This window comes from Lutra lutra, chromosome 13 (assembly GCF_902655055.1).
Source record: "Lutra lutra chromosome 13, mLutLut1.2, whole genome shotgun sequence".
Classification (NCBI taxonomy): Eukaryota; Metazoa; Chordata; class Mammalia; order Carnivora; family Mustelidae; genus Lutra; species Lutra lutra.
In genome coordinates this window covers 4,862,194-4,889,616 of record NC_062290.1, presented here as the reverse complement: position 1 = coordinate 4,889,616, position 27,423 = coordinate 4,862,194, and the positions used below count along the sequence as shown (strand labels likewise).

The following is a 27,423-nucleotide window of genomic DNA, read 5'->3' as shown; positions in this document are numbered from 1 at the left end:
GCAGAGGCTTATTAACCCACTGAGCCACCCAGGTGCCCCGAGCATGACTTTATTTCTGGGCTCGTATCTTATTCCATGGATCTATGAGTCTGTTTTTGTGCCAGTACCATACTTTTGATTAGTATAGCTTTGTAGGATACCTTGAAATACAGGATTGTGATACCTCCAGCTTTGTTCTTTCTCAAGATAGCTTTGGCTATTCCGAATCTTCTGTGGTACCAGGCAAGTTTTAGTATTATTTGTTCTCATTCTGTGAAAATTCACATATAATTTGTCATTCAATCCTCATGGCAACCTAACTGATGAGTATTGTCACCACTACCCTTTGTAGATGAGACAGACTCAAAAAGATTGTGACTTACCAGGACGGTAAAGGGAACAGGATTTCTGGTCTTGTTCTTGCAACTCAAAGCTTGGCATGCCTGGGCTCATTCTGTCATATCACTACTTGTGGTTAACTTTTATTCTTTATTTTATTTTATCTGTTTTCTTTTTAAATTAGGCTCCACGCCCAGCATGGGGCTGAATGCGGGGCTTGAATTTATACTCCTGAGAGCAGGAGTTGGGATCCTCAACCAACTGAGTCACTCAGGCAATCCGCCTTCTAGTATATTAATCACACTTTGATCTTGTCTCTATAGTTTTACAAAACAAAAGTAATTTTTTTGCTCCAAGTTTCCAAACTTGGGTCAGAATTAGAAATTAAGTAAATGTCCTGTAGAGCATTGTTCTCACCAGCTCCATGAGACTCCGCCCTCACCACTTGCACCCCCCACTGGCAATGTCTGCCGACAGTGTTGGGTGACGCACTGTTGGAGTTGGGGTGCAGGTGCTCCTGGCGTTTTGTGGGCAGACACCTTCTGCAAAAGAAAGGACAGACTATCCCCCACCCCAACCTCAAAACAATCCACCCTGGGGTGCCAGCAGTGCCTGAGTTGGGGGCCCTCTCTAGGAAGAACAAGACCTATTCCTATTTACCCATTGCTGACCTGGATGTCCAAACCCTTCACTCCACCTTACATCATATATGGAATATTTTTCTACTACCCTCAAAATGATTTAAAATTTAGTTTTTGTGGTAGTTTATGATTATGTCTCATAGCACAAGCATAATTTGGAATATTTCAGTAATGTTCCTATGAGAAAGCACTAATACTGTGCTAAAAGTGTTATAAATAAGTTTCTGAGAAATGTTTATGTTCCTGGATGGGAGAATAAAAATTAAACCAAAGCACAAATATTTTACTTCAAGCCAATATTTTAATTTTTTTTTTAATTTTCTAGCTTTGCCTATGTTGAATGTAAGTAAAAAATACATAGGGTATGCTTAGCTTTTGCACAGACGTTTAGTTTCTTTATGTTTTGTTTAGGACTCTGTTCAGTTATACCAGCTGTGTTTTCAGAGTTGTTTAGTTTGTCATATTTGACTAAACAGTTTGTGTAGAATGGACAGAGTCCGGCTCTTCCAGCCAAGGTCTTACAAGGGACATCTTGAAAGTACTCCTTAGCTTTGAGGTGACATTGTCCTATGACCTAACAATTGATGTACTGTTGAAAGTTATAATAACTGAGATAATAAAGAATGTGAATTACAGATTTTATATAAACACTCACTATGTATTTTTATAGAGGTTTTATAATCAGGTAATAATTAAATTAAAAGGCATATGCTATAGTCTGAAACCAGATGCTATGAATAGCATCGGTCAAGTTGCTAATAAACACAGAAGACCTTATTATCAGGAGTTAAACATAAAGACAGTAAAGCTCTAAGATATGAGAATTTGAATAAGATTATATGAAATCATACTTCAACATTAACAGAAACATTACAGTACTATCCGAGTTATTAAAGATTAACAATAGTATAATGTGCTCTTAATGTAACCATTCTTGTCAATTTTGGTTTGCTAACAGCAAATGAAAGAACACAAATTTTGCTAAGTCAAGCATTCCAATTACAGTACAGTTCTTTTTAAAATCCACTTGATAACAAAGTGTTAAATACTGAATGTGGGGTTTTTTTTTTGTTACTGAGAAAAGAATGTTCAAGCATAAGACTTGTGCAGAATCCATTTGTATACAAAAGGAAACTGCAGTAGATGCGTGTTTCTCTTAATCCTGATGTAGCAATAGTTTTGCAAAATTCTGTTGAAATTTTTTGTCATAAAGTAAGTCAGTAGACTTACCATTTAGGAATAGCTTTTGCTTGTTCGCATAATACCACCATTTTTAATAGAGTTCAAGTATTCCAAATGTAACAATTTTTAAATTTTATATTAAATGGATAATACTAATAACTACTTTCTGAAGTTCCCGAGCTGAACACTCATTCTGCTCACAACACAACGGAAAGCTGCAGGCTGCATTTCCCAGTACCTCACCGGGTTGTTGGATAAACTTATCGCACTGTATAAAGATTTCTTCATCTTCGGTACTGTTGGGCAGAAGTCATTCACTCCCACTTTTGTGATTGAATTAGAGTGGAGGAAGATTATCTGTGGCAGTAGGAGAAAGAAAGTACACAATCAGTGTAAAATGAAGATGTTCTTTTTGTAGTCCACATTTTTTCATGGGCTCATTTGCCCATTTATTTCACATTTATTTGAATGTATTTCATTTAAAATATATATACTTGTTTATGCCTGTTAAATATTGATTACATCCCCTCGGGATCTTGTGTGATACACAAAAGTGTTCTGTGTGTGCAGTGTAGCTCCTGCCATGGCCCCGAGCACACTGCCCGGTCAGCACACGCCTCCCTCCTCCTCTTCTCTTACCTATGTAGCGGTGTGTGTGCGTGTGCTTACTACATTGCATGTTGATAATACTGTGTTTTAAAAGTACTAGAAATGAGCAGAAGAATGAAATTGAATGCTGCCAAGATTAGGCTTGTGAATATGAATTGTTAGCTAGCATTTTTTGTGATCAAGGTGAGGAAGAGTGGAGCTGCTTTCTTTTAAGCTGCTTTATAGAAAAATACATCTGTTAACAGCTTGAATACATATGTGTAATACAGGATCAACAGTCAAATCTTTATTTGCATCAATGGACAAAATACGGTTTTATAAACTGTAAATGTCTTTTTGCATTATTATTCAAAATAGTGTAGGGACTTCCCTCCTTTCACTTTAATTCTTCTTTGGTCTTTTTGGCAATTGAGACTTCTGAGAAGTAAGAGCAGTCTACTGACAGCATTTTGGCAGATGAAAGAGTAGAAGCCTTTTGCAGATGAGGCTAAGGTATCAGTTCTGGCTGTCATTACCTCTAGATTGTGCCTTTAAATTTTGGTGAGATTGATCTGAGCCAGTCATGAGAAATCTGGGCATTGCTAAAACCTTTAAGTCTGGTGTTGGGGCCCCCTGTGCCTGTGCTGTCAGGGTTGGGGATTTTGTGACAGGTGCTTTGTATGATTCATGCATGTTTCCCAGCAGTTTGTGGTCAGTGCAAGTTGTAGTTTTCCACAGCATTGACCTCACTAGGAAACAGTGCTGGATGTCGGCGTACTCGCTTTGTGGACATTTGCTGAATTGTACCCTTATGACTCGTGTTCTCCTTTATAATTCTGGTTTTTTGTGTGTGTTTTGATTCTATTCATTAAAAAAAAAAAAAAGGAATGCTAGTAGGAGTATGGGTAGATTTAAATTAAAAGCAGCCTGAAGTTGGGATCAGAGTAAATTCTTTACTTGTTAAGAACGCAAATTGGGAATGGCTTGAGAAGGGAAAGACTCAGGTTATGCTCAGTGGTTAGACATTTAAATGCAGCACGTGGAAAAAAAGTAAAACTCACAGCCATCTGCATATACCACATCCATTTTGATGGCTTTATCTCAAGTCTGTGTAGTGGACAAAACTTTTTTTTTTTTTTTAACAAAATTTACTTAAAGATAAATCAGGAAGAAACAAGGCCCAGTTTTATTCTTAATGTGTTTTTGCTTCTTGGAAGATAAGAATGTTGTAAGTCAAGAAAAGCACATGAGAAAAGTGGACTAAGGTGAATTGGGATTAAGTAGGAATTCTTAACGTGAGGAACACAGATGAAAATCGGGGAGATTTGTGAAACTCCTAAATCTGTGCACAAAGTATAGTGTTCATTTTTTGTTCTTGGGAGGATCTAAGACTTTATCAGATGCTCCAAGGATTCTGGGGCCCTTCGGACCTGGTCAAGGTTCAAACAAAAGCAATGAAGAAGAAGAAAGGGGAACCCATGATGCCCCAAATACTGACTTCTGATTATGTATTCTGACATCAGTTTTTTAAAATCATACCCACTACTTATCTAGCACTGCAATGATAATGAAAATACCTGGGACCTTGTCCTCATGTTCTCCGTGAAACATTTCCAGAATGAAAGGATGTATGATCCTCCTCGGATTCCTCCTGACCAGTCCTGCCTTTACATAGCCCCTGCCACCCCCGAAACTTGAAATTAGCCTGGTCAGTAACTCTGCTACCTGCTTCAGCAATAGGAGAAACTGGAGGATGGAAAGGGATGCCTGAGCACCTTAGCTAATGTCTGCTTAGAAGCCGTATCTTAACGCCTCCGGCAACCTGCAGAGTCGTTGCAAATCAGTTACCCTTGCTGCTTGCTTGCATGGTCTTTGCTTCAGATACTCACACATCTCACAAAAACAAAGGAAAGTACTAGTATGTACAAAACACAAGTGGAAGAATGATTTACCTGGAGGTATTTCAACTCTTGTAATCCCGGAGGGATTTTTTTTAGTTTATTGTTTTCCAAGTGTATTTCTCTTACTCGTGGTATGTTAGCAAGACTTCCATTTTCAATGTCTGTGATTCTGTTGTTTCCTAGGCCCAGCCTAAAAATGGCATAAAATGGATCAATTCTTAGGCAGACGTTGGGATGGTTAGCTGAAAACCCCACAGCTGAGTGGGAAACAGAAGCTCAAGCCATTTGCGTCTCTCTTCAGAGAAAGGTTCTTCCTGGTTGCACATCATAACCCATTTCAGGGTGTGACGGCTGCCTCCTCCCTGTCAACAAAACTCTGTAGCTAACCTACACCAACCAAAGGGCATCTGAAAAGTTCTTTTCCTCATTTCACTTGGTGTCCCTCTACCACCCCCAAGACAGAGTAAGATTTAGATGTCCCTGTTCGTTTTATCTTCACGACAGTGACAGTCTTGATTAGGTCCCTCTGTTTCTCCAGGGGTCTCATTAGTATTTCCATCATATCCCTACCACTTCTGAGTTGGGGTTTGGAGGGTTATTACCTTTGCAGGTCTTTGTATCGTTTAAAATCCTCGAGTTCCACAGTTGAAATTTTATTATAGTCTAAATGAAGCTCCAGTAAAGTTGATGGCAGATCTAGGGGTTAAAAAAAGAAATAGGCATGTTAGATGGAGTAAAGCCAAGCCCCACTGATTTTTTATGTACTTGTTAAGTTTCACTCTATAGACTTAAGCAGTCCTTTAGGGATCTGCTTTTTTTTTCAACTTTTGATTATGAAAAATTTCACATAGAAATAGAAGCTAGTGTCATGAGCCACCACACTGCAGGGTCCAGTTTCCCATGTGTCTTTCATCCACCACATTAGTTGTCTGTGACTGACTTGTTTATTGATTTGTTTTTCTTCATTCACTTGTTTTTACTGGATTATTAAAAATCGAATTCCATACATAATGTCACTTCACCGGTAAATGTCTCACCAGATGTCCTTAACTCATCAGGTCCTCTTTGTTTCTGCATAACCATCTTGTCCAGTGTCACAGCTAACGGGAAGTCACAGGAATTCTTCATGATTATAGGATATTCCTTTCCCCAGTGATCTCCAATACGTTTTACAGTTGATTTGTTCAGGTAGGAGTCCAAATAGAAGTTTACAGAATGCATTGTGTTCTCCCATCTCTTAAAATTTCTTTTTCTATTAAATACATCTTCCTTTTTTTTCCCTGTCTTGCACTGATTTCTTTCAGATATTGATTTGAGATAACTCACTTGTGGATTGGACCAAAGCTTCCACATATTGTTTGTCTTAGTCATTTCTTTTTTTTTTTTTTTAAAGATTTTATTTATTTATTTGACAGAGAGAGAGATCACAAGTAGGCAGAGAGACAGGCAGAGAGAGAGAGGAGGATGCAGGCTCCCTGCTGATCAGAGAACCCGATGCGGGCCTCGATCCCAGGACCCTGGGATCATGACCTGCGCCGAAGGCAGAGGCTTTAACCCACTGAGCCACCCAGGCGCCCTGTCTTAGTCATTTCTTAAAAGCTAGTGCTTAGATGTAGAGACTGGATTAAACTTAGTAGATCAGTCTTTCACCTTATGGTCTTAGCATTTGTTGATGAGTGCTATAGGATTTATTATTTCATTAAGAATGTGAAAATGGTGATTTTCTGATTTTGTCATGCTTAGTACATTTATCAGTAGGATTGATATCTAAGGAATTTTCCTTCATCAATTATTTAGTCACTGTGTAATACAATTTTTACAGAAAAGGCAGCATAAATGCTTGCTTCCTTTAATTAAGAGGTAACCAGTGAAATTTTTTTAGTATTTTTATGAACACATGGGTTTTTACTCTGTTTGATATATTGGATCTATTGAAGTGTTTATTCTCTTCAATTAGTAGTAGTTTCTGCATAAAGAGAAGCATCTACAGTGTAACCTGGCACATGCCAGGTACCCTATGAACAGGGGCATCTTCTCTTCTCACCCCTGCATGTTCTGACCCCAGCCCTCCCTACCCTCCCTAGATTAACCTGAGAATTAAATCACACCTCATTTTATTAGGGGTGTGTGTGTGTGTGTGTATAAAATGTATTGTTTGTCAACCATAGGTTCTAGCTAACTGGGAAAAGTGGGTTTTTTTGCAACTCTTACTGAAAACGTTTCCTTCCTTTATTAGTGGTTAAGTCTGTTGAAGATATTTGAAGCATCCTTATAAATATCAGTACTTTTACTAGCTGGATTTATGTTGATTCCAGAGTCTACTTTGGATTTTAGAAGAAAAAAAAAATAAAAAACTAGAGAACAGGAAAACAATTCTAAACTCAGAGGGTTCTAATTTTTTGAATTCTGATTAGTTGAGTTGAATTATACTGATGAAATGGCTCTATCCTCCAATATGGAAAAGAACAGAGGGGAAGTTCTCTCTTCAGACACCTGACATACCAGTTGAGCAAATCCACCACACATATAAAAATCACTAAGAAAGTATCATAGATGTTCTAGCCTCTAGTAGAATATGTTGAGCAGTCAGGGAAACTTTTTAGAAGAGGGTTTGTAGAGCTTGAGGGGATCGTCCCCTTTGCTAGGGTGTGGAGAAAGTGGACGACCCAAGAGAAAAGTAGAAGCCCTGCAGGATGATGAGCACGGCCAGAGTCTGGGTGGGAGCTCAGCGACGGTCAACAAACACATGCCTGCTTTTGCACAGATCCTTCTATTCCTACTCTTGCGTTCAAACAGGTGTCTTCTCCCCTCCACTGCCATGCTGCTCTGTAGCAGAGTTTTCCAAATGACCTGGGAGGAAGGCACGTTTCACCTCTCCTCGTGTTAACGTATCAGGTCTGGTCAGGACCCTTTGGACCTCTGCCTAATTTCATCCTGCTGCATGGGGTAGTGATGATTGGATTTCAGCCATCAGCCTTCTCATTTTAGCAAATAAATGAGAAAAACAAAAAAATTTCACTGGCGTTTGAATGTCATGGGGATCTTGAAAGAGCAGTTACATAAATTGGGAGATTTAATTCCAATTTAAATTTCTGAAGTTAATGGTGCTTGAGTGGTTCAGTCAGTTAAGGGTCTGCCTTAGGTCATGTTCCCAGGGTTCTGGGATCTAGGCTCCCTGCTCAGTGGGGAGCCTGCTTGTCTTTCTGCCTCTGCCCCTCATCCTTGCTTATGCATTCTCTCTTGCTCTCTCTGAAAAATAAATAAAATCCTTAAATAAATTAATTAACAATAAATTAATTTCTAAAGATGTAATATGTTCCTTAAACCTTTGGAAAAATCTGGAAAACATCATGAGAAGTTAAGCCTTCATTTTTCAGATACACTGAAACTTGAAGAGAATTGCTCTTGGGATGTGTTGCAGTGTAGGAGAGGCTGCTGGTGGGCATAGCCCTGGCGCAGCGAGCCCCAGCCTTTCCCCTCCCTGACCCTTCTCTCCTGCCCTCTTCCTGCCCTTCACTGTCATCTGCTCTCAGCATGTCAGAGGCATTTTATGTATGGAACTTGTTAGGTGGCATGTATTTTTGTTGGTGGTGTATGAAAGATGAGAAGTAAATCATTTTAGGTTTCTTTTTTTTTTTTTTTAAAGATTTTATTTATTTCACAGAGAGAGATCACAAGTAGGCAGAGAGGCAGGCAGAGAGAGAGAGAGAGAGAGAGAGAGGAGGAAGCAGGTTCTCCGCTGAGCAGAGAGCCCGACGCGGGACTCGATCCCAGGACCCTGAGATCATGACCTGAGCCGAAGGCAGCGGCTCAACCCACTGAGCCACCCAGGCACCCCTCATTTTAGGTTTCTTATTGAAAAACAGCTACCTTATTGAAAACTGAATAAGGTGGCTTTTTAATCGTGTTGTTCTGAATTAAACTGATTTTTCCTGTATAAAAAAATTGTTTTTCCAACTTTTACTGTATATGATTTTTCTCCTAAGTGAAAGATCACCACTCAATTTCTAAGACCAGCTTTGCTGTGTCCTTTAACTTAAGAGTTTATATTTGTTTTGTTAATCTTCTGGATCAGGTGAATAGTAGAAAAAGGTTTCCATAAAGTCTTTGCTATTCCTGTGGACCCTGAAGGACAGAGCTGTTCGAAAGGAAACTACATGATTAATCACAGGGGTTATTTCTGACTCAGGTCATCCTCATAGCAGAGAGAGAGCATCCCTGTCAGAGATGAGAAACGGCCTCTGAGCATGGTTCTCAAAAAAGAAGAGTAGGTGGAGCTCACTGCCATACTGGGAGCTTGGGGCAGAACGCTAGAAGACTGTCCAGGAGCAAGCTTAAGGTGCACTTTCCTTGGAGGCACCAGCCTCAGGTCCCATCGTAAAGAATAAGTGTCCATGATGCCAGGAGATGGCATTCACCAGCTGCTTGACACCATCCGCAGACCTTTCTGTGCACTGGCCCTTGAATCTACACAGCACCCGAGTGAAGAAATGGGTACAGGGTGCACGCCCACCCCTGCCAGAGCCTTCTGGCCCCGTGCACCTTCCCCAGCCTTCTCCTCTAGAGAATGTCCACCTCTAGCAGGTGATCCACAGAGTGACAGGTATTAGTAAATGTTAAGAAGAAGGAATAGAAAGTTCATTATTTCTTAATGTTTGTTCTCACTGGGGAAACAAAAAGATTCTGGTTTCATCCTGGGAAAAAGAAAAAGCACTATATATGGCTCTGATGTGTGTGACGAGACAACAAAGTTCACACTACCCTGACCAGACATACTGATAAAAAGTGTTCTGACAACCTTGGGTTTTGACAATGTATACAGTTTACAACAGTGGTCGTTTAAAGGTGACAATTTTTTAGAAGTGTTTTATCTTAAATAAATACAAACCTTTAGGAATTGAGGTCAGTTTTGCTTCTGCAATTCTGATATGGAACACTGTCACTCCTTCAAATGCCCCTGGTTCAATCCCATTATTATCGAGAGGGTTTGCACTCATTTCTGCGGAGGCAAATGATATAATTTAGCATGTATTTATTGTGTATGAAGAAGACTCGGTGTGGGCACTGACATCCCAAGAACATTCTGAGAAGTTCAAGCTTTATCCTGCACTCTTTTTCACTCGCCGTGTTTATTTCTGTGTCTATCTGTGTCCCTTTCTGTTGCTCTCAGAAAAAGACTGCTTCATATTATGTAGGCCGAAGTAACATTATGCTTATATTATGGTAGATTAATACTAGAATAGATTTATTATAGAAAATATAGGTAATAGGGGTGCCTGGGTGGCTCAGTGGGTTAAAGCCTCTGCCTTCGGCTCAGGTCATGATCCCAGGGTCCTGGGATCGAGCTCCATATTGGGCTCTCTGTTCAGCAGGGAGCCTGCTTCCCCCTCTCTCTCTGCCTGCCTCTCTACCTACTTGTGATCTCTGTCAAAAAAATAAATAAAATCTTTAAAAAAAAAAAAGTAGAGGTAATAGATTTTTGCTTTGAATTTCTAAATCAATGACTTGTTATCACTCTGTTCTGACCATGAGCATTATTTTGTTATATTAATATTACATCAAAAAAAAGATACTCTTTAATAAAATGGAAAACACTTGTGTTTTCCAGTATACATTTTTTTGTCACCTAAGCTTTTAAAATTATAAGTCAATTAGAAATTGTTATTTGATTAACAGAAATATAATCTTAGGGAGATGCCAGTAAGTGAGGCTGTTTGGTAAGTGCCAGGCATTTGGCTGACCTAAGTAAGTGAGGAAGTGAATGAGAATATTGATCACAAATTCTGAATGAATATTAGAGAGGGAGATGGCAGAAGTAAAATATGATGGAGTTTATAAAGTACAACAGAAATTTCCTTAGCTCAGCAATCTTAAAGCAGATAATGTAAATTAGATGTACATTTCAAATAATCTCTGAATTAATTTTGTACATTGTATTTGAATGGTTTATACAGCACATTAAAAATACTACCTTTTTTGGTGTAAGCGTACCCTTATTGTTTTTTTTTAAAAATACTACCTTTAGGGCGCCTGGGTGGCTCAGTGGGTTAAGCCGCTGCCTTCGGTTCAGGTCATGATCTCAGGGTCCTGGGATCGAGTCCCGCATCGGGTTCTCTGCTCAGCAGAGATCCTGCTTCCCTCTCTCTCTCTCTGCCTGCCTCTCCATCTACTTGTGATCTCTCTCTGTCAAATAAATAAAAAATCTTTGGAAAAAAAAATAAAATAAAAATACTACCTTTATATTAAATATGAGTAACAGATTTTACTGATTAGGTGCAGTCGGAAAATTGAAACCACTGTAGGTGTTTCGAAGGGGATTTTTTTTTTTTTTTTTTTTGACAGATCACAAGTAGGCAGAGAGGCAAGCAGAGAGAGAGAGAGAGAGAGGAGGAAACAGGCTCTCGGCTGAGCAGAGAGCCTGATGCGGGGCTCAATCCCAGGACCCTGGGATCATGGCCTGAGCCGAAGGCAGAGGCTTTAACCCACTGAGCCACCCAGGCGCCCCTCAGAGGGGATTTTTGATAGTATGTGTTAGAAACGGTGTATTTCTTTAAGGGCTATAAATTTTGTTTGATACTTTGATTTATAAATGGCTTAGATAGAGATTGTTAGATTAAAAAAGTTAATTTTGGAAATAACCAGTCTTAATCATTCTTGCTGATGATGAAGACCTCTATCTTTGCATATTGCATATAATTCCAAAATGTTTCATCCATTTGCATAAACTTACCTAGAACATGTAAAGTATTCATTCCTTTGAATGTCTCCTTTTGTATTTTTTTAACTTTGTTATCATGAATTCTGAGTTCTGCTAGTGTCTTAGGAAGGTTAAATGGTATTTCAGTTAGTTGATTGTGCGACAGATAGAGCCTTCTCAACTTCTTTGTGGTTAGAAAAGCTTTTGGGTGAATCTTTGTTAGCTTGTTGTTGTTCAGAATCAAAGCCTAGATTAAAGCATAAAGAGATACGCAATATTATGAGTCGGATTTTGATTTACCAATATTCTGTAGTGATGAGTTACTTATGGAAAACAATGGAAATTATGACATTCACATACTTTATTAACTGTAAATAATTCCCCAGTACAGTCTAAGCTAAAACAAATATTTACTACTGAGTTGGAACAGAGTAGTTTTGAAACTTTGGTTTATCTTTTAGTAGGTGATGTATTTGTGCAGTTAAGCCCTACCCCTGGCACCCCATTTTCTTGCATGGAAGTAATCGATGGTATTATATCTAAAAATCTCTTCAGGGAGCGCCTGGGTGGCTCAGTTGGCTTGGTTTTGGATCAGGTCATGATCTCAGGGTCATGGGTTCCAGGCCGGGTCAGCCTCTACACTCAGTAGGAAATATGCTTAAGGATTCTCTCTCTCTCTCTCTCTCTCTCTGCCCCTCCCCTCCCTTGCTCACTTTCTCTCTCAAATAAAATAAGTGAAAATCTATTCAGTCACATGAAATACATTTTTGTATGGTTTTCTCTACTTTGAAAACCTTACTTCTTTCATGTTTACTAATGTGAAGCATTTTTCTTGGACTGGAGACATGTAGGAGTAAACTGCTACCAAGTGCCTTCCATATGCTGGCATATCTCAGACACTGGGGAAACAGCAGTGCATCCTGAGAAATACCTCAGACCCTTGTCAGGGCCCTGCGAGGCCTCAGAGGAGCTCTAAGCCCAGACAGCAGCCCAGCTCTGCACTGTCGGGAGTCAAGCCTGTGAGGCGTGTGGAGAGCTCCCTGGTATGCTGGGCAGCGGGAACTACTCCATGTTTCCCAAGGGTGGGGTGGCTGGGGCTTCATTTCTTGGGACCTTCTTTCAGAGAGCAGCTCTAGAGTCATTCCATTTATGAATGTTGTCACCAATCCCATTCGACACCAACCTTCTCGATGTTTCCAGATAGACTTAATATGGTCATGGTTCTTCCTCGGAAGAAATACAGACACTTTGGCTGCTACACTCCCTTGATTATTCTCTTTCCTGTAGGCCTTTTCTTTTCTTTTCTTTTCTTTTTTTTTTAATTAAATAAAGTAGGCTCTACACCCAGTGAGGAGTCCATCTTGGGAATTGTACTCACAACTCGAGATCGAGACCTGAGCTGAGATCAGGAGTCAGACGGTCCACCAGCTGAGCCAGCTGGGCACCCTATAGGCCTTTTTCTTATCTTTCCATCAGGTGTACTGTCTCACCTGAAGGAGAACAGGACCTGGTAACATGTCCTTTTTCCTGTATGCCACCAGCTAAGTGTGTTCTCTTCTCCTTTGGGGAAGAGTGGGGTAACATCTTGGTGAGCCCTCACTCAACCCTGTGATAACAAACTTAGCAGAAATGATCTCTCTCCCTTTCGCACTGAGGAAATGGGCCCGGTGACAGAGTGACCTGGGTCCTGTCTGGCCTAGTTCCTCTGCCCTATGCACTTTGTTCTGCCATGGTGAGCGCTTGCTATAGGCCTCCACGGTTGGGGGTCCCAGAGGGAGCACGTGCCTGGGAATTGTTTGCATCCTCCCGTTAGGACGTGCAGTTGCCAGAGCTGCCTAAAAGGAAGAGTGAGGAGTGTAGGATGGAGTGAGTTTGTATGGAGGGCCCCCTGCGGCTGACCCCCACTGACTGGGTGAACGGAGCATCTGCCGTTCCAGAAGTGACAGTCACAGAGCCCCAGACAGTGTGGTTATAGGTAAGGACAGAAGATGAGAAAAGGATAGCCTTTCAGAGGTCAGACAAGAAGCCGTCCTGATGAGTGAGGCTGTGGCCAGCTGACCATGAATTGGGCGTGTGGGTAATGACCCCACTCATTCCCTAAAGATGGCTTGTCCTTTGTGTAAGAACCAGAAGGCCAAACAGCCAGCCAAAACAGAGAATTTATAAAATATTTTTAAAATGTTTTGATTGTCTTTAAGGACAGGTACCATACAAGATGACATTATAATTAAATGTTTTCAAATAGACTGCATGCCCACAATTCAGGTAGAAAGTGTGCAGTGAGAAGTGCTTTCCCACTGAGGCAGTCGGGAAGCACGAGGGCCGTTGGCAGCACTGAACCACTGGGTGCTGGCGTCTTACATGCATTCGTTCCTCTGAGTGAGTCTCACAGCATTGGTACAGCTCTGTTACAGGGGACGAAGTCAGGCTTGGCGAGGCAGGCCACTGGCCCAACACTTTCTTCTAGTAGGGCCAAGGTTTGAGCCTAGGCCCACCTAACTCCAGAACTCATTACCCCTCCAACAAGTGCCACATAAAGCTGACTGGCTAGAAATAGGCCTAACACAGCTCCTGACACCTTTCATACTCATTTCCCAGTGAATAATGGGAGTACAAGTGGGCTAAGTCCCTGGATACTCCTAAAATGTGATAAAATTATATGACAAATTAGGAACTGTTTATGATGTTGGTATTGAATACAACATTAATCTTTCCTGTGGTTATAAAGCTGAAGAAGTGGCAGAAGCATTGTAGGCTGTATTCCAACTTCTGAGAGTCAATAATGGCCTTGCCATTCTCCAGAAGTTTCTGTGGTCTGATGGTGGGATGGACTGGACAGATTCTTCATGGCATTATCCTAATATTTAAGTGATGCCTCATTATTAGATAAATATATGCTCTTCTAATCACTCTTTTTTTAATATGGAAACTTTATTATGTATTGACCCTTACCAAATCTAAGCTGTCCAGTCACCGCCCTCGGAGCCCACACCTGGCAGCACAGGGCGGCGTGGCTTTGCCAAGAGGATAGGTAGAAAGCCTAAGGAAAGAGCATTCCTTGTGGTGCCTAGAACATGGCCAGCCTCAGTGTCCTTGCTCATCCAGCAGACATGAACTGCTTGCATGATGGGACTGAACAGTCCCTTTCCATGCCTGCTGGGATGGGTCATTAGTGTCCACGCACTGACCCGAGGGTGATGGGAAGGCAGAGCGTCCGGAAAGAGGACAGGAGGAAAACAGGCCTGCATGGGTGACTGAAAGAGAATGATGTGGCCATGGTATCTCTACCTTCTCCTCTCAGTGCTGTAACTGCCCTGGACATGACAGGCCTTATGTTTCTGCCCTCCAGCCCAGAATGAGAATGTGCAAACATAGCCTTGAAGAGGAGTGTTGGCTGCCCTCCATACTGCCACCCTAACTCCACGCTGAAGGGAAGAGTGTACACCCCCGTGGCTGGGACGTGTGGAATCAGGCTCTTCTAAAACCCAATTACAAAATAAATTGGATATTTTACTTGCTAAAATCTACAGGCTCTAAGTGTTACATAGAAAACTAAGAGTCTTTTAAATCTTGGAAAATGAAAATATTAATATTGTAAGGAAAAATTATTTTTCATTTTTAAAGTTCTAGAGGAGGAACTACTGGGTGGCTCAGTCGATGAAGCAGCTGCCTTCAGCTCAGGTCATGATCCCAGGGTCCTGGGATCGAGACCCACATTGGGCTCTCTGCTCAGCTGGGAGTCTGCTTCTACACTGCCTGCTGCTCCCCTGCTTCTCCACTGCCTGCTGCTCCCCTGCTTGTGCTCTCTTGCTCTCTCTCTTTGTGTCAAATAAGTAAATAAAATCTTGGGGAAAAAAAAAAGGTCTAGGGGAAAACGCCATACAAGTACATATTAAGTAGATATAATGAATGACCGGCTTTCAGAGATTTGTGGTGTCTTCAGATAAGTCAACAAGTTTGGTTACAGATTTTCTTAAATTGTATGCTAATGAGTTCTTATTAATAATCATCATCACAGTATAGTGGCTATGATTACCTAAATATATCATATGCTCATTTTAGGACCTTTTTTACTTAAACTCTTAGCCCATTGCCTTTTACCTGGATTTCAGTTAACATCACTTAAATTAATCAAATCTAATTTCTCATTACTAGAACACTACTCAGTATCAGAGATTTTTGTCATTCTTCACACACAGAAAAGTAAGACTTGCTGGGGCACCTGGCTAGCTCAGTGGCTTAAGCCTCTGCCTCTGGCTCAGGTCATGATCTCAGGGTTCTGGGATGGAGCCCCTCATCCGGCTCCCTGCTCAGCAGGGAGCCTGCTTCTCCCACCTCTCCATCCCCCCCCAACCCAGCTGTGCCTGCTGCTCTGCCTACTTGTGATCTCTCTCTCTTCAAATAAATAAATATAATCTTTAAGGAAAAAAAGAAAAGTAAGACTTGTTTACACAAAATACGAGTAATCCTTTTAGCAATGATAGAGATTTTCACTTAAATATGAATGAATATATTCTTACGTAAAGTGAAGTGAGTCCTTTAAAATCATTTTCTTTGATTTCCTTAATTTTATTGTTTTGAAGGTCAATCATTTGAGTATCAAATGGAATGTTGCTTGGAACGGAGGACAAACCTGAGAAATAAACGAACATGTTACACATACATGATAAGCTAAAGAAGAGTTTTTTGTTTTTTTTTTAAAGAAGAGTTTTCTAATTTGATGGAAATGTACATCTTTTAAAATCCGTGGTTACCATTGAGAAACAGCAAAAACATTGCTCTTTGGAAAGACCTGCAGACCTTTTCAAGTAACTTAGGTATTTTTGCAAGGTGCCTAGCTGGGTCTCGCTGTCACTGCTCATCTGCACAAGGTGACAGATAAGGAGGTAAATGAGGGTGTGCCAGTATGACTGCTGGGAGGTGACTGCAGCTGAGCTGTACCTGAAGCCGCCACCGAGAAGCAGTGACATTCTCTGCCATTTCTCAGGCTCTTGTAGGACTGAATTGGAACCTGTAGGTTTTGATCATTTTAAGAAGCCTCAACATGTAGAAAATTTAGAAAATAAATTATATTATTTTTATGTACATTCTTTAAAATGTTACTACATATTTCCTTTAATAATGAATTCCTCTACTCAGTTGTCCGTTAAATTTGAGTTACAAAAACACTCATCCATTGCTCCCTGTTGATGTCTGGGTGTGCAGTAACCTTTGCTAACACCCTCCCCTCCTCAGCACTGGGTCTCTTCCAGCCATTGCCTTGACTCCCCCCTTCCCCCGCCAACCCCGGTCAGTTTGCACTCTTCCTCGCAGGTTTGATGGTAGCTGTCTGTCTGTTGTGTGAGGTTAAGGGACAGCTGCATCGCACTCTCAGTGTATGTAGGTACTCAGCTCATGTTAAATTACTTAAAGACTTAATGGTATTTTCCCCTCTTAAATTAAAAAAAACAAAGAAGAGCGGAAATTACCAAGAGCTGTACGTGGTGCATTTCTTCCTTACTTTTCTTGCTTTCCCTAGATGGCCGAACATACCCACCATGCCTGTCGTCAGACAGGCCGTACAGTACTTATGCTTAATGAACATGGGGCCTTCTTGTTTTTCTCTAACATTTGTTATTGAAATGTTCAAACATACAGAAAAGTTGAAAATTTTACAGTGAAAACCCATAGTCGCTTTCTACCATCAATATTTTACTATATTTACAATTCATCCATCAACTCATCTTTTTTATGCATTTTACAGGGAGTTTCAGATGTTAGTATGCTTTGGAGGGCCATCCTTCCTCCTAGGGAGCAGAAGTATATTTAATAGCCCCACTGGAGAGCTCAGTATCAAAATACTGGGAATGTCAGCACTTCACCCTGTAGGCCTGAGTACTTTTCCCTCCATAGTTTACAGCGATGACTCACTCTTTTTAGAAGTTCGACCATAGATAGTAAAAGGGAAAGGGAGTCACTTGGCAGGTTAGCAAGATATCCATTTTGACAGGAGACGATTTTGGTCTTAAGAAATGAAGTGGAAGGTCTTGGAGGAAGTGGGCGGCTCTGCAGAAAGCACTGGGATTGACCTTGCTCGCCCCACCCCTGATGAAACTGGAAGCTCTGGAAAGAAATTAATTTTCTGAGGGAGGCAGAGTGACAGAGCTACAGACCCTTTTCATTGTCTTGGTCACGTAGGAGAGGTGAGGTACGTACAGCATGACACGTGTGTGCCACACCTTGGCTTCCCACAGTGGGGCACATCTGAGCCTTCCCCTCTTCTGGAGAAGGGCAGGTACAGTGAACTCTGGTGTGCATTTCCCATCTTACCCTCTCCCAGAGCGGGGTATGAGTGTACCCCCTATTCAAGAGCATCTTCATTAGAAATATTTGAAAAAAATACTCAGCAGAGAATTATGCTTTTTAAGACTTTAGAAAGTGACTTAGTGCAGTCAGTTCTTTTCTAGACAGTTCTAAACCTAAATCATGCAAAACAAAGAGCATTGACTTTAAAATGTCTAGATTAGAGGTTTCACAAACTCTATAAACTGTTTATTGCTGTAGATGGGTAATTTCTCTTATCCTTATAGAATGTTACTAGAAGGCACACTGTCAGACTGCTGACATCCTGAAATGAACCATAGTGCTGTCCATTCTCTCTGAAGGATGAACCATTTTCATTAAAATTTGAGAAGAGAAGGAAATGTTCTATATATGAAATTGCCATTGCTTTCCTTTGGTTGTCTGGGTTTTTAAGATAAGTTTCAATGTACTTTGGGTTTGTTATATTTTCAAAGAACTTAAATGAAAAATTGCTTTACAATTAGCTGATTTTTGAAATCTCAGTGAGGACTCTTACTATCCTTTCAGTTTTATCAGAATGACATTTTCACCAAAATAAGCTGACATTTATTCTTACCTAGATCAGAACAGTGTACAACTCTTGAGTAGCACTGGCATCCAAATGGACATGTTGGGAACAGATCGAAAGGGAAAAAGGGGTTAATTGGCTCTCTTGTTGGAAAAAGAGAGTTGTCATCATCAGGGTCACCACCCACTTCATCTTCCATGTCCTTCAGCATCATGTTCTTCAGCGTCATGTATGACGGGTGAGATAAGGGCTTAGCAGAGCATAAAGCCAAGAGTGCTAGGAGCACATACTCCTTCATGTTGTCTCGTGTAGAGGACCAATCTAGAACTAAGGAGACAGTAAGATTGAGTTAAACAAAATCAGAGCTAATAAGAGCACAACAACAATCAGAGCTATTCTGACCCATTGCTAGGGTGATTTATTAAAAAAAAAATTTTTTTTTTATTAATTTTTTATAAACATATAATATATTTTTATCCCCAGGGGTACAGGTCTGTGAATCACCAGGTTTTACACACTTCACAGCACTCACCATAGCACATACCCTCCCCAGTGTCCATAATCCCACCCCCCTCCCAACCCCCCTCCCCCCCCCCAAAAAAAATTTTTTTTAAAGATTTTATTTACCTATTTGACAGAGATCACAAGTAGACAGAGAGGCAGGCAGAGAGAGAGGAGGAAGCAGACTCTCTGCAGAACAGAGAGCCCGATACAGGGCTCGATCCTAGGACCCCAAGATCACGATCCGAGCCGAAGGCAGAGGCTTTAACCCACTGAGCCACCCAGGCGCCCCTAAAAAAAATTTTTTTTGTAAAAGGTTTTTGGAAAGCAGTTTGGCAATATGTATTGGAAGTTTTAAAAATATCCTTTTCATCCACTAATTCTTTTTGTAATCTAGCCCCAGGAAATGATTCTAATGTGCATAAAGATGTCCACGACAGAATTATAGATAATAGCAAAAAGTTAAAGATAACTAATGGTTTAAGTGAAATAGTAAAATAAAATAGGGTGTATGTATTCCATAAAATACTTTTGAACTTAAAAAATATTTACAGAGTTTACAAATATTGGGATCCCTGTGTGGCTCGTTCAGTTAAGCATCTGCCTTTGGCTCAAGTCATGATCACAGGGTTCTGGAATCAAGTCCTGCATGAGGCTCGCTGCTCTGTGGGGAGTCTGCTTTTCCCTCTTCCTCTGGCCCCCTGCTTGCACTCTCTCACTCTTTCTTTCTCTCTCTCAAATAAATAAATAAGATCTTTCAAAAATTAAAAAAAATTAAACATATAGAACACTGTATTTTTGGAATTACAGAAAGCAAATATTAAAAATCTATATGTAAAATATACTTACAAACACTCAAAAACTTGGCACAAATATAGCTAATTCATAATCCTGGGTAGTAGAACCATGAATGACATGTATTGTCTTTTTTTTTTTTTTAACTTTTATAATGGCCAGTCAGTACTACTGTTCTACTTAGGAAACTAATGATGCTTTTTTTTTTTTTTTTTTTTTTAAGATTTTATTTATTTGACAGACCGTGAGAGAGGGAACACAAGCAGGAGGAATGGAAGAGGGGGAAGCAGGCTTCGTGCTGAGCAGGGAGCCCAATGCAGGGCTGGATCCCAGGACCCTGGGACCATGACCTGAGTTGAAGGCAGATGCTTAATGACTGAGCCACCCAGGCGCCGCATAATGAGTGCTTTTAAAAACCAAAACAGGGGGTGCCTGGGTGGCTCAGTGGGTTAAAGACTCTGCTCTCTGCTCAGCGGGGAGCCTGCTTCCTCCCTCTCTCTGCCTGCCTCTCTGCCTACCTGTGATCTCTCTCTGTCAAATAAATAAATAAAATCTTTAAAAAATAAAAATAAAAACTAAAACAGATTATCATACTAGACTCCCTCTTCCCCATATCCTTCCATTGCCTTAATACCTATGACCCTTTCGAAGTAAAACCCACATGTCCCCTTGGCCTCACATCTGGAGGTTGTAATAACCTCCCTCCCCACCACCAGCCTCACTTTCAGACTTGGTCACTTTTGTCGCAGTGTACTTGGATTTCCTCCTTTTAATCTGTTCCATTGTCTAATACCTGATCCAGAGCATCTGAGGGCCAGACTTCTTATTCTTTTCATGTTCATCTTTCTGCTGAGTTCTGTTCATTTGCTTTCTTTGAGGGGCGGAGTTGTTTTCAGTTGTATTTTTAAAGCCCACACAAAACTGGAATGAATGATCCAGAACCTTCTGAGCATAAATTTGTTGGCGTCTGATGGCAGATTTTTCTGCAGGTGTGTCTTAACTTTCACTTGTGAAGCGAACTACATACAGTCTTTGTCATTTTCAAAAATTAAAAGCATTTTGAAATCATCTACAGCAGATTTATGCCAGTCTTCCCTTTGGAGTGTGCAGTTGGTGGCAAACAGATGCCCACTGGTAAGGCTGTGCTCTGGCCAGAGGGCACGCACACTCTCCCCAGATGTCCCTTAGCCAGATCCCCAGCAGTCCAGCTGGACTCCCTTGCTGGACCTGAGCACAACAGCGCCTTAGCCACACAGGCCATCCAGAGGCTGTCACAGTTGGTCCAGCCTCAGGAAGACCTTGCTCCCCAAATCCTTGAGCGGTGACAGCTCCTTACAGGTTCCCAGAACCCAGAATCAGCTTGAACCTCTCTCCATGGCATTGGTCTTTCTGGACTTGGCATCAGAAGTGAATTAAAGTACTCAATTATATGTGTTATGCCTTTTAATCCCCAGGGGAAGGTGGGGGGAAATTCTATGATCAGTTATCCACCTGGTAATTAGCATTATTTAACTCTGAAATCCAAATGGCAATGCGAGCACTTTGTCCAGTGGGTGGCTGGACGTCCCCAGCTAGATACATGAGATTTCTCTATGATAACCCATGCTCAATTATGCCGAGATCAGGACATAGCTGAGAATGGCAAACACTTTTTTATTTTAATAATTGACTTCAGAACCAGCCTGGCCTCCTACCTCTTCCTCGCCTTATGGAAGCGTCAATTCAGTTGATTCCAGACATGTCCCCCATGTTGACCGGAGGAATGGGGGGCGCAGAGAGCTTCAGCAGCTTCCCCAAAGCCACATAACCAGAAGAGTTGACCCCAAGGTGGAGCTCACACTCCCAACCTGTTGTCTGCATTTTCTGCTGCTACCTTTGTGGGAGCACGCTCTTGCATCCTGAACTCTAGTGGCCTCAGCCACACACTCTGTCATCTTTTCTTCTCCAGCCAGTCCACACACTGCTGTTGGCACCCGTCTACACAGGAGGGGTGCATGCCCAGCCTGGGCTGGGAGGGCAGGAGTGGTCAGATTCCTATGGTGCAGAGACCCTGTGCTGGCTGCATGAGGCCCAGCAGTGTCTGTTGGCCGGCTCAGGGATGTGCAGGTTCCCTTTCTGTGTCTAGTCCCAGCACCCAGGAACCCTGGCACGGGCACCTGTTAAGTTCAGCTGGGCTCCTTTTCCACTATCGCTTTGTCTCTGGCATGTTACTTCTGCTTCCCAGCAGCCTGCCCAACTTGGATCCACTATGTTTCTTGACCTAAGGCATCTGTGTGGTTCCTGGCTCCCTAGTACTTGGTTCCCAGCTTTGCATTGACCTTCCAGAACTCCCATTCCCTGGCTAATTCAGCCCTGAATGGTCCTTAGTCGCACCAAGGCTTGTCCCCAGTACGAGTTTATTCTTTACTGTTGCTCTGCAGCTCTGCCTTCTGTGGCCACAGCTGCCCCTAGCTCTGCCTTTGCTGGACGTTGCTGCGGTCTTCCAGTGGGCGTGTGTCAGAGCCCTGCTGTGTACCAGGCGCAGAGTTAGGATGCAGACTCTGACGCAGAGGCCCCTCTCTCCCCATCCTCTTCCCTCCCTCATTTCCCTCCTCAAAAAAATAAAACCACAGCTCCTGATCCACTACTCTCAGCCAAGCAGGGGCTTGTTGTAAAAGCCAATGCTGGAATGTCAGGTGCATTCATGGAAAAACTGAACACATGCCTAAGTTAATAAACAGAGCTGAACTGCAAGGAGGCCGGGCTGACTGCGTGCACTGTGGCCGGCACCTTGGAGGGATCTCCAGGTGTGTGGTCTCCAGACTTGCAGGGCAGAATTCTTCACCAGAGATCTGTTTATTCCTCACACTCTCAGTTTACTGTTGGAGACCAACAGATGTAAAGCTATCTATAAAATATACATACACGAGAAAAGGTTGGAATAGAATACGCAAACCTAATAGAGAATAGGCTACTGAGTGAAGGACTATTTTCCTCTTTCTAGGGGCCTATTTTTAAAATTATTATGTTGGTTTTTAAATATTTTAGGTATCAGTCTGCTGACACAGTTTGCTCTGGTCCTCTATATACTTCTGCCTTGTCTCACCACTTCTGTAGCATCAGACAGTCTGTACAATCAAAGGTTTCTCATCCACCCTTCCCTCAAGAGCCAGACTCAGTGCCCACCTGGGGAATCTTTGGGGGCTGTGGTTTCCTGAGGCCTGCCCCCAGTTGCCCTGGTCCATGGGAGATGAGTTTAATCAGGAGTTATTACTGAATTGGTTGAGTTTCAGTATTTTCTTGTAGAAACTTAGAGCATTACAGGGCTTGTAGGTTCCCTGTCTAGACCAGAGAAATTTATGTAACAAGTACTATATCTGAAGTGATAGACATAAGAAAACCATAGAACCTTTAAAAATCCACATAAAAGGAGGAACACGGTAGAGCTCCAAACACTTCTGGGCTTTCTCTGGCCTGGCAGTGGGGCTGGAAACTCGCCTTCGCTCCTTCTGCCCCAGGATGCAGGAGAACCCGGGAGCCAAGTGAAGGTGAGTATCAGGTGTGACTAGCCAAGACGGACAGCCGGACAGCCGAGTGAGAGGGCCACACAAGGCTGAGGGGGAGGGGCAAGCCAGGCATCAGGGCTGCAGACCAGCCCGCCTGCAGGGTCAAGAGACCCATCAGCCAGTGTGCCCCGCCCCCTGCCCTGGAGGAGGTGGGGGCTCGGGCTGGGGCAAGCCCGTGGTACCTGGGACACTTTCTGGTTGCTGGCTGATGGGGCAGCAACCCCTTGTTCATGCCTCCTTGGGCCCTTCCTCTGCAAATGAGGGAGGAGACCTGCGGAGTCAGGAAATGGCGCGTAGGTGAAACTCTGTCCGGGTGTTGGAGCCTCCCGGAAACATACTGGGTCAGTTAGTGTGTCTATTCTCTGCTTGCATGACTCCAGCAAGTGCTCCTCGAGGGGCATCTGGTTCCCCTGTTGTCCATCTGTGCTGGATAGGAAATTCTTTATATGGAGACCCAAAGTGCCTTCTGGCATGTTCTTTCCGTGCTACTTCTGACTTCTGTTAGCTATAGAAGATTAATGTAATCTCTCTGCATTCTTTTATATCCTGGCTCCTTAAAAACTGAAGTCAGGCGAGCCTTGATTCCATGAGGGATTCACCCTTTATACCCTTCATCTGAGGTGAGAAAGTACAAGTAAGCCCCAACCGTGCCCTAACCTGGCTGACCAGTTTTTTATCAGTAGAAAAATATTGGGGTGTCCAGGAGGGACCGCTATATAGCAGTGTTTTCCTGTTATTCAGAAAGAATTTAGAGTATTACTTCTCACTGAAAGTGATATGACTTTTAGTTTTCTTATTTTTAAATTTTTTAGTTTTAATATTTAGACTTAAGCTCTTATTTGATAAGTCTGGGTGGTAGAATGTGCTATTTTTGAAACCTTTAAAAAAAAGTTTGTGTTTTGTTCTCAGGAAGACTCAGTATTTCCCCAGTTTAGACCAGTTTTGCCAGAGTTTATTACTCATGGAAAGCTTTGGACTTTTTGGTTTCAAGTTTCCTTTAATCAGAATAATATCTGGAATATTATTTCAGTGCTACTGCTGTTATTAATAAACTGTGGCACGTTGGAGCCAGGAGAGGCCTCTGATACGTTGCTCCCACTGCTACTGCGGTCTTTGACAGCAGAGGGGCCAAGGCCAGCCTCCTCACTCCTGCATCGCCACCCCCCCCACAGCCCCCCCCCAGGCTAGCCCCAATCCCACAGTGACTTCCAGACAGTAAGCAGACTCTCCTCAGAGAGGACGGGGCACGTGGTTTGGCCAGGTCCTCTGGACTGGAAATGGAGCTAAGAAGTGTCTCTCTGAATCTGCATAAACTCTTATTTTCCACTTAAATGTTCCACAAACTTAGAATGGAAAATTTGTCTAAGTGAAATGGTATTTCCTCTCAGACACTATTATTAGGAAAATAAGTCACTATGCTTTTAAATCCCATGCTTAAAGGTCTGCCTGGTGACCCTTCCCCTTGGCTGACTTGTCCCTATCTGTTCCCAAGTGCTAGTAGTAGTTGTCAGTTGTAAATGTGACAGAAGGTGCTCGTGTACTCACAGAACATCTGAGCTGGATCAAGGCACAGTCGAGGCTCAGCTCTGTACTTGAGCAAGTAAGGAAAAGTCCAACGTCCAAACATGCACTTGGACACTTAGAGTGCCTTTTGGAAGGAAACTGATGCTTTTAAGACCACACAGTCCTTAGAGAAATAATTCACTTTACCCTAGAATTGTAAATTGCATCTGATAAAGAAGTTGTGGCTGCCTTTCCTCTTACACAAGTTTTTGTCCTTCATTCGTTTTTCAGTACATCTTAAAAAACAAAACACTTCTACCTCTTCATTCTCCACTGTCTGCTACGGTGCATTAAGACTTTTGCTTGTAAAGTTAATGTGTTTTGGGGACGCCTGGGTGGCTCAGTTGGTTAAGCAGCTGCCTTCGGCTCAGGTCATGATCCCAGCGTCCTGGGATCGAGTCCCACATCGGGCTCCTTGCTTGGCAGCGAGCCTGCTTCTCCCTCTGCCTCTGCCTGCCACTCTGTCTGCCTGTGCTCACTCTTGCTTCTCTCTCTATGACAAATTAAAAAAAAAAAAAAAATCTTTAAAGTTAATGTGTTTTGTCTCAAACCTCAGATCAGGTACCCAAATACTCTTTTGTAGTGGAGCAGCTGGTGGAAACAGAAGACTTCTTTCCACCACGCTGTGTTGCAAAATAACCGAAAACAAATTAAAAACATCCAGATACTTTCCCATGTGTGTGGGCTTACGATTTCTTTGTATTTCCTTTTTTTTCTTTTTAAACAACACAGTGGTTCTTGGTGGGAATGAAAAGAACAGCACTGTATTCTTAGGGGTAGACCATCAGGTTTCACCCTCAGCATGTGGCCACGGCTTGAGGCTACCACATCTCTGAACACACTAGCAAGAAGGAATGCTGTGCTCTGTTTAGATTCTGAGGGAGTAGAATATCAACTACATTGTTTAATTTCTTTTCATCTAAGATTTAATTTAAAAATTTACTTTGGGAGAAGATAAGGGAAATCTTTATTTTAAATTCTGACTCTGGAATTTTGTGAAAAGAAGTTTCTGATCTTCCCTATTAGATATGGAGCTAGTTGAAGTATTGCTGATAACGGTTCTTTCTTGGAATTACATGCATCTCCATGTTAACTGTCCAGTGCTATCTTATTACATAAGAATAAGGAAGGCATTTTTCAAAAACAGTGTTAATATCTAAATGTGTAAATAAAACTGACATTTGAATAATTCATATTTTGAAAACACATTAGAAAACATCATAGTTTTAACATTTGGAAAGAAATATTTACTTTTTCACGTAATGCTTTTGTGATATCCACCAATTTCATTATCAGTAATTATTTTAAGGTCATGTTATTTTCCTAAAAGAGCATACTCCAAAGATTTTTGTTTAAATGATTTCTAAAATCAATCATGTTAACATTTATGGCGAAGCATAATAACAGATTTTCATTTAACTGTAAAAGTTACATGAAAATAAATCCATTCTATATAAAACTTAAAGGCTAGAGTAATTTTATGTTACATATTTAAGTCCTGATCTTTAAGGAATTCTGCAGATAAACTTGATCACGTATTTCACAAGCACTGATGTTAATAACGTTAATGTCCCCTTAGTATCAACTATGAAATAATTGCTCCCTGTACATGAGGAAGAGACTGAAAACATACCTTGTCAGAGGAGAGTCAGTCCTGAGGGTCGCAGGTCCCAGCATGTACTCCTTCCGCGTCGCGTCTCACTACTCCAGGTGCAGCTGACGCGAGGTGAGACGGTGTCGCGGCCCGAGGAGCACGCCGCTGCGAGCGCGGCACGGCTGCACCCTGGCTGACGCTGGAATAAGCTGCCTCCACAGATTAGCCCATGGTAGTGCTGAGGGGCCAGATTAAAACTTGTTACTGCTCATGTGTTTTCCATCACTGTTTGTATCGTAGCCAAGACTTCTAGCTAAACTCTAGACGTCTACTGGAAGATTCTGAAGAAAAAAACGGAGTTTAATAATGCATGGCAACTGGCCATCAAAAGTGCAGTCAGAGTCATTCAAGAAATACCTGATTTGAAAAAAGACTTTATGAAATCCTTAAATGAACAAATACTGGTAGATTACAAATTTTAAAAATCTACTGATAGAAAATGTGTCAGTCTCGGTAAAAAGGACCGACAACCCTGGTGTGTAAACCCAGGTCCAGCTCTACCTGAGGTCGGGGCGGCGCCCTGCCCCCTTTCTCGTGGGTGACGCCGCGGCGCCCAGCGCACTCGCCCAGGCTTTCCCCGGAAGCGCCCGGCCCCGCCGCGGGCCCGCCGAACCGCTGCGCTCCAGGCCTGTGGAGGGCCCCGGCCCCGGCCTCCACGCCGCGACCCCAGCAGGGACACGTGGCTCCAGGGTCGCCAGCTTGGGCTGTGCCTTTGCAGGAGAGCGTGCAGGGAGAGCCGGGCGCGGGAGGTTGCCGTCGTCTGAGAAGGACAGCGGAGTTCGCAACCCTGTACTCTGCACCCCTGCGGGAATGGCCGGGTCCCGCCGCAGCTGGGACCGCAGCCTTCCAGAGAGGGCTTCTTTCTGTCTGCGGGGAGCGAGTCCCCGGGACAGGCAGCTGCGGGGGCTCTCCTGCTGCCCAGGGCTGGGGGCCAGCCGGTGTTCAGAGTGGGTCTCCCGTGGGTTAGCAGGGCCGGCGCTCTCCCACCATAGAGAGTCTGTCGTTTCCCACCTTGCAGTGTAGTAGTGAGGCAGCCACGGCCCCAGAGAGCATGTGGCCCTTCCGAGCGACGGGCGGCCAGGCCCGCGTAAAGAGGACCTGGAGTGTGCTGGCCCCGCGGGCCGGCCGCCGCGGCACTGCAGCTCGCTCCAGTGGTAGTCCCAGTGGGTCCGGTGCTGCGCTCCCACT

The 27,423-nt window shown here is 42.6% G+C and overlaps 2 protein-coding genes across 4 annotated transcripts in view; one reads left to right on the top strand and one right to left on the bottom strand.

The window, feature by feature from the left end:
- CENPP (centromere protein P) overlaps positions 1–27,423 on the top strand; it is a 219,170-nt gene that overhangs the window by 101,854 nt on the left and 89,893 nt on the right. The gene's annotated exons all lie outside the window — the stretch shown is intronic.
- On the bottom strand, positions 491–26,474 carry ASPN (asporin). 3 transcript variants are annotated; one of them, XM_047701075.1, is made up of 8 exons: positions 26,215–26,474; positions 18,226–18,504; positions 15,848–15,960; positions 11,361–11,574; positions 9,519–9,629; positions 5,233–5,326; positions 4,682–4,820; positions 491–2,498 (listed from the first exon to the last, which is right to left on the bottom strand). In XM_047701075.1, the coding sequence occupies exons 2-8, from the start codon at positions 18,473–18,475 to the stop codon at positions 2,301–2,303; spliced, it is 1,119 nt and encodes a 372-aa protein (XP_047557031.1). In that variant the 5' UTR covers positions 18,476–18,504; positions 26,215–26,474; the 3' UTR covers positions 491–2,300. The 3 variants fall into 3 exon arrangements, with proteins under 3 accessions (XP_047557031.1, XP_047557032.1, XP_047557033.1); XM_047701076.1 differs by having other exon boundaries at positions 18,226–18,506; positions 26,220–26,474; XM_047701077.1 differs by lacking the exon at positions 26,215–26,474 and adding an exon at positions 22,178–22,338.